The sequence below is a fragment of the Asparagus officinalis genome, chromosome 8, assembly GCF_001876935.1.
Source record: "Asparagus officinalis chromosome 8, Aspof.V1, whole genome shotgun sequence".
Lineage (NCBI taxonomy): Eukaryota > Viridiplantae > Streptophyta > Magnoliopsida > Asparagales > Asparagaceae > Asparagus > Asparagus officinalis.
In genome coordinates, this window is record NC_033801.1 from 126,711,809 (window position 1) to 126,719,157 (window position 7,349).

General features: G+C 41.9%; 1 protein-coding gene across 1 annotated transcript in view; it reads right to left on the minus strand.

Moving 5' to 3' along the window:
- The window catches only part of LOC109820508 (peroxidase P7-like), a 2,148-nt gene extending 918 nt beyond the window's left edge, over positions 1–1,230 (minus strand). Inside the window, exons 1-3 of the mRNA XM_020386661.1 lie at positions 937–1,230; positions 584–775; positions 73–238 (exon numbers count right to left, since the gene is read on the minus strand). Coding sequence (XP_020242250.1) covers positions 73–238; positions 584–775; positions 937–1,215 — 637 coding nt within the window. The 5' untranslated portion in view covers positions 1,216–1,230. The remainder of the gene's footprint in view (positions 1–72; positions 239–583; positions 776–936) is intronic.

The window sequence follows — 7,349 nt, forward strand, 5'->3', positions numbered from 1 at the left end:
AACCTCCAAAGATATAGAGGACTAAAAACCTCCAAAGATATAGAGGACTAAAACAATTGTGTATTTTCTTACCAGAGAGGGCAACCATGTCCTTAGTGGAAAGCCCCTTTGCTGCAAACAGAGAGGTGAGATTTGCAAGGCTTGAGGTTGGAGGTGGGATCTCATTGTTAGCTGCAGTTTTGTTGGCTGTTCTTGAATCCCTCCTCCCTAACTTCACATCCCAATTAGGCCCTCCAAGCTGCATAATTAACATTAACAAATTCAACACATATGCATACATGTTAAGGTTAATTACAGACGCACAACTTATTATGTCCAAACTTTTTTTATGCGTCTGTTTAGATCGACTCTCTTATGCCCAAACAGAGTTATCTCTTTGTAATTTTATCGTTAACGTGTTGTACAGAGATTCCTGACATTTCAGTGAGCTACGTACGGAGAGACGCCCTTTTCTTTTGTAGGTGGTAAACATGCGTCTTTTATAGTACAAGTACATATAACAGAGAGATAACTCTATTCAGACGTCAGAAACTCCGAGTGCTAATAAAAAAAATAAGGATTGGAATGTGCATATAGTACTCACGATGACAACCGAGTCTCTTGCGGCAATAGCCAAGATATCGGCACAAGACACAACTCCAGGGCAAGCTTTCTCTACTGCGGTCTTGATCCTGTCAATGACTTTGAACCCTCTTGCCGATCTGTTGTTGGGATTAGCATGCTGCTCCCCGACGAAGTTCGGAGTGTCAGCCAAGAGTATTGATCCATCACACCCCTACAAATTTATGTACACCATAAACAATCGAAAGCCCCGCATCATAAATAAGTCGAGAGATGGTAAGTGCTATTGATTGAAGGTGTAGAGGAGGGGGGGTTATCTACAACTTAAACCTGAAAGATGGTACTAAACAATATACGTGCTTGAGATCGACTTACATTAACGAAGCAGTCGTGGAAGAAGAGGCGAAGAATGGAGGCACCCATTCTCTTCTCTTTCTCAATAGCATGTTGGAGGACTGGCTTAATGGTGGTGAAGACGTTAGGGCATGAGTTTGAGTAGAAGGTAGTAGAGAGCTGAGCATTTGAGCTCACAATGCAGAGGGATAGAATGATAGCCAAAGGTGTATAAGCCATTGAAAATGAAGTCATTGCCTCAATAATTTTAGAAGAGAGTGTGTGTTTGGCTTGAGGAGAGTGTGCTTGCTTCACCCACATTTATATTGGAGTCCGAGGACTAGTCGGCTAAAGGTTTGATGTGAGGACATGAACCGTTCGTATTTGAGGAGTCGAAATTTAATGATAAGTTACTAGTCGATCTTGTCCACTGGACAGCTGATGCACCAAATATTATCAGCACTTAGCGCATAAATTATGCAACCGACTATATGTCTAATAAGCTGTCGATGGCTAATTGTTGTTATTTACTAATTACTATTAATGGCAAATTAAGAAATTTTTGCTTTCAGGTTCGGCAGGGGACGTTGCCCTTTAAATTCATGTAGGAGTGGGTGAAGATTTGTGAAAAGGAATTGATGTGTGGGGCTTATAGTTCTTTGTTTTTTCCCCCATAAGAAATGTATACCTTAGGACAAGAAAAGTAGAACCATTTGTCTTGTGCCAATGTCCTGAGAACTTTGGGTGAATGTAAAGCATAAGAGTTAGATTATTGAACAGGCTAAGCAAATGAAGGCTAACTATTTACATTAATTGATTGTACTATAGCATGGAAGAAATTGTTGCTATGAAATAATCATGGTCAGGCCTAGTCATGATGAAAACATTTAATCACTTAGATATATGATACTGAAGTCCCATAAATACTCTCCCTGTCTTTAATTGATTGCTTTCTTTCCATTAAAACATATGGATAATTGGCTTTGTAGTTGATGTGATCGAGTAACAACCGTGGCCAAAATGTGCAAGTTTTTCATAAGAGCTCAAAATATTTTCCAAAGCAGAACAGGAAAAACTCGTCCCTTAATCCTTGCTATCAATTGGTGTCAAAAAAAATTTAACTGCCTTGTCGCTTAATCCTTGCTATTAGTGTCAAAAAATATAACTGCATGACTCATTATTGGTTTGCTTGCTCAAATTCATTTCATTTGATGTTGAGTCCTTAATGGAGGTCTAGATTCAAAATTCCAACTTTTAGAAAGTATAATTGTTATTCTAGTGATATTTCACAATCTTGTCAGAGAATGTAAAGGCATCTCTTTACCCAATAGTTTGTGATTAATGTAAACAGCCAAGAAACTTTACAGTTCAAATATAAGCACATAGATACTGTGAAGATATTTGACAATCAAATATAAGCAATTTACATAGTTCAAATATCTTTGTAAAAAAAAATGTAGTTCAATTATAAGCACATAGATATTGTGACGATATCTCACAATCATGTTAGAGAATGTGAATGTTGCGCGCAGCGGAAATTTCGACAGCACTTCAGTAGCATAACAAGAGAGTCAGGTCGCAATAGGAAATCTTGTTTCACAAAGGAAACAAGAACCTTAAGCAAAATATCTCAACCAAGTAAAATATCAGTTCTTCCTCTCATCAGTTCTAGGACTGGCCTGTCGAGGGAACCTAAGTAAGCTATTACAAATCACACAAAAGAGAGACAACCAATTTTACGTGGTTCAGCAAATTGCCTACGTCCACGGGGAGAGGATGGGAAGATTCAACTAAATCAAGGAGAGTACAAAGGGTTACAATCTCACAAAACTCACAAACTAACTCTCAACCAAAGCTCTCAACTTGCTCACAATATCTCTCTCTCACATTGCTCAAAAGTCTCTCTAATCTCTGATTACAACTCTCCTCTCTTTTGATGATTGATTCTAATCTCCATATATATAGAAAAACTAAAACCAAAACAGACTAGGAATCCTAAAACCAAAAACAAAACAAATTAGGAATCCTAATAACCTCATGTTACCAAAATAGATTAGGAATCCTAATAACCTCATGTTACCAAAATAGATTAGGAATACTGATATCCAACAGCGAATACATATTTTTACCATTTCAATAGACTCTAGATATCTTTTCGTTGTTACTTTACGTAGTTACTCGTTAAACAAAGTAAAAGACGATATGAGATGGTCGAACTTTTAACAAAAAAGCTATTTGAACCGCGAGCCAAATAGCAGAGTTCAACTTTCAAAAGGTAATTTATGACACAAATAGTTGATGAGTGTAACAGTAATTCTTCAATCTATTCTTTCTTTTGTGCAAGGTCATGTACAATAGAATGTGTCCAAGCTAGATCCAATTGCTACACTTTTAGGTGAAGATCATAACTAATTAGATAATGAAAAGACTATTTTTTCAGTATACGTTATGTCTATCAATTAATGAACGATTATGATTTATCTTTGGAAGAAAAAGATTGCATATAAAGATGGGTCTCAACCATCATTTAAATATTATAGAATGGCCGTGTGATTAAAGAAATGGTATGTAAAGTACGTAAACCTGCAGGGTTGGCTCAGCGTCGTGGGGCTCTACTGAGCTTCTGTTAGGGGACGATCCGTAGCAGGAAGTCCCGTGGTCGAATTCCCCAGCAGGTAAAAAACCCTCGGGCCAGCGTTAGCCACCAAGCGCGAACGAGGATTAGTCCTATTCGAAAGGTGTGGGGATACCTCGTGGGACAACAAAAAAAAACAAGAGAAAAGAAATGGTCTTTCTACTACTAAAAGTGATGTATGAGAGGATTCAAATCCTTTTAGTGCACATTTTTATGCATGTGTGTGTGTTAAATATGATTATCCAACAATCTACATTAAGATCTAGTAAGTAATAAAAAAACAATGTAAAAAACTCTGGAGGATCAAACACTTGAAATTACTAGTAGTTGAAGTATCCCCATCAAGAACACATGAAAACATATAATACAACCAAAAGACTGAACTTTATGAACTAATAGGTATAGTTGTTGGCTAAATCTCTTCCACGGGATTTCCACAGAGTAGGAAATAGTACGTTCATGTCACATGTTCCTTAATTCCTCCTTTGGTTTGCTTGTTGTTCTAGCTAGAGTTTAATTTTCAGCACAATGATTGTATTTGACACCTCAACTAACTTCAGCTAAAGCAAAGGATTCCCATAAACAGCTTAAGATATCTCTCGTAAGGTCTAAAATGGAGTCCACCAAGCAAGAGATATATACACGTAAGCTATACCAAACACATGCAATGGGATATTGAGATGCCCCCAGTCAAAGTCAGTCTGCTTCAGTAGCACTCCTATTGTTTTCATGCAATAAAAGAATTGTCTTTTGGACAGTCTTAAATTATTTTCTACTTTGTTAAAACTCTGAAGGCATTTTGTCGACCGTTATGAATCTAGTCTAAACTTCACTTTAGGTAACGTTTGCGTTTTAAAACTGTTGTAATTGATGAAGCTGGAAAACACTCTGGAACAAACTGAGATAACTCAGTTTAACAAAGGCACAGAGGGAGAGACGTGATGAAACTCTGTCGCAGGAGACAGACTGAGATCACTCAGTTTAACAAAGGCACAGAGAGAGTTTGAGAATATTTTATTGATTGAATTGCAACTCTAAAACAACCTGACATTTGCTTTAATAAGTAAACAACGCAACAAACTTAAAACAAATTTTCCTAAGGATCAGGTGACTTCCGCAACTAACTCATGCAGTTATTTGTCCACTTCTCTCGGTCCAGCTTGCGCCCCTGCACGCGTGACTCGGGCGTAGCCACGTCATGATTATTCCAACATGCTCCCCCCTAATCTTGACGTGGGGAGGCCAGATCTTTGACGCCAATTTGCTCGCACATATCCTTGAATTTGATTCTAGCAAGTGCCTTAGTTAAAATATCAGCACGCTGTTCTTCAGTACTCACATGCTTGACAACGATCAGTTCCTTGTCCACGCACTCTCGGATGAAGTGGAAACGAGTATCGATGTGCTTATTGCGTCCGTGGAACACTGGATTCTTCATTAAAGCTATTGCAGACTTGTTGACGTAAAGAGTGACCGGCTTGGGCTTACAACCAGTCACCTCGCTGATCAAACTCCTCAGCCACAGTCCTTGACAAGCTGCTGCAGTTGCTGCCATGAACTCGGCTTCACATGAGGATAATGCCACAGTTCTCTGCTTCTGAGATGCCCAAGTGATTAGATTCTCGTCGAGGTAGAATGCCATGCCACTAGTACTTCTTCTGTCATCGACATCCCCGGCTAGATTGCTATCAGTAAATCCGACCAACTCCTCAACTTCATGTCCTTTTCCATACACAAGCCCGTAGCTAATGGTTCCCTTCACATACCTTAGGATTTGCTTGACCGCCTGGTGATGCATGGTAGTAGGCCTCTCCATATACCGACTCACCAACCCGACGGAATAAGAGAGATCCGGACGGGTGTGAGTCAAGTACCTCAAGCATCCGATGACGCGCCTGTATTCCGTTGGATTCACCAATGTTCCATTAACATCCTTTCCGAGTTGCAGCTTTGGTTCCATGGGATATTTTGTCGGGTTGCATTCGCTCATCCCGAATTGCATTAGTACCTTCTTGGCATAGGCCGACTGTCTTAGTGTGACACAGTCCCTTCTCTGGTCCACCTCGATTCCAAGGTAGCAGGAGAGTAATCCAAGGTCACTCATCTCAAACTCCTCCATCATCTGCTGCTTAAATCCCTTTATCTCATCCACACTCGTGCCGGTGATAATTAAGTCATCAACATACACTCCGACAATGAGTGTGTCAGCTCCATTGCTTCTTGTATACACCGCCTGTTCTTGTGAACACCTCACGAACCCAAGGCCCTTCAAACTCTGGTCCAATCGTTTGTTCCACGCCCTTGGTGCTTGACGAAGGCCGTAGAGAGCTTTAGACAATTTGTACACCTTGTGCTCTTGGTTCTTCACGATGAAGCCTTCAGGTTGAGCCACATACACTTCTTCTTGGAGATCACCATTTAGAAACGCTGATTTGACGTCCAAATGGTGCACCTCCCATCCCCGCTGAGCCGAAAGGGCAATGATCAATCTGACGGTGTTAAGTCTGGCCACCGGTGCGAAGACCTCCTCAAAATCAACTCCTTGCTGTTGAGCGTACCCCTTTGCCACAAGTCTTGCTTTGTGCTTGAGGGTGTTGCCTTCGCTGTCCTTCTTCAACTTGTATACCCATTTTAGTCCAATGAGTTTGTGACCGGGTGGCAGCTCAGTGAGCACCCATGTCTTGTTCTTCTCGATGGCCTCCAGTTCTCTCTTCATGGCTTCCTCCCACTCTTTCACATTTGCGGCTTCTCGATAGGTTGCTGGCTCCTCGGCAGCTAGCAACAATAGCTCATCGTCACGGGTCTCTTCATAAATGTCAGTAAGTGAACGATATTTCTCAGTCCAATCATCAGTAGACGAGGAAGCAGAACTCCCTGGAGATCCCTGGACAGTTGACGGTGAGGCTGGAGCTGACGCGGCTAGCGGACTCGGAGATGATGACGATGTCGCACCCTGTGTCAATGACTCCGTGGGAACGCCAGGTGTAAAGGGCGCCTGCTCCCCAGCTTCCGTGTAACTGACTGCTGCTCTGTCACCATCAATGGGCTCCTCGACGGTGAACGTGACCCAAGCCTGTGGGTCATTTTTCTCAGCTTCACTCCATTCCCAGCTTCTTTCTTCCTCAAAGACAACATCACGACTCACGTGAATCTTGTCGTGTCGGGGATCATACATCCTGTGCGCCTTGTTTCCCGCTTCTACTCCAAGGTACACCATGGGAATGCTGCGGTCGTCGAGCTTCTTTGTATGTACGTTCGGTACCTTGACATGTGCAGTGCACCCAAAAACCCTTAGGTGCTCCAGATGAGGCTTCTTGCCCGTCCATGCCTCATAGGGAGTTGTGCTAGCCAAGGCTTTCGTCGGTACTCGATTGAGTATGTAGACCGCATGCCTCACCGCCTCCCCCCACATCTTTGCAGGCATACGCATGCTCTTCAGTAAGCTCCTTGCCATTTTTAGGACAGTACGATTTCTTCGTTCAACAATGCCATTTTGTTGTAGCGTGTATGGCGCTGTCAAGTGCCGCTGAATGCCTTCTTCTTCACACAAAGTCGTGAACTGTTGAGACAAGAACTCTCCACCACGATCAGTTCTCAACACCTTTATCTTGTGCTCAACCTCCTTCTCGATCAATGTCTTGAACTTCTTAAACGCCCCAAATGCTTCACTCTTCAGCCTGATCATGTACACCCACATCATCCGGCTATAGTCGTCAACAAGGAGGAGGAAGTATTTGTTGCCGACGGGTGTCTCCGGTATTATCGGTCCACACAAATCGGCGTGTACCAACTGTAGTGGGTGTTTAGCTCTGAAGTTCGC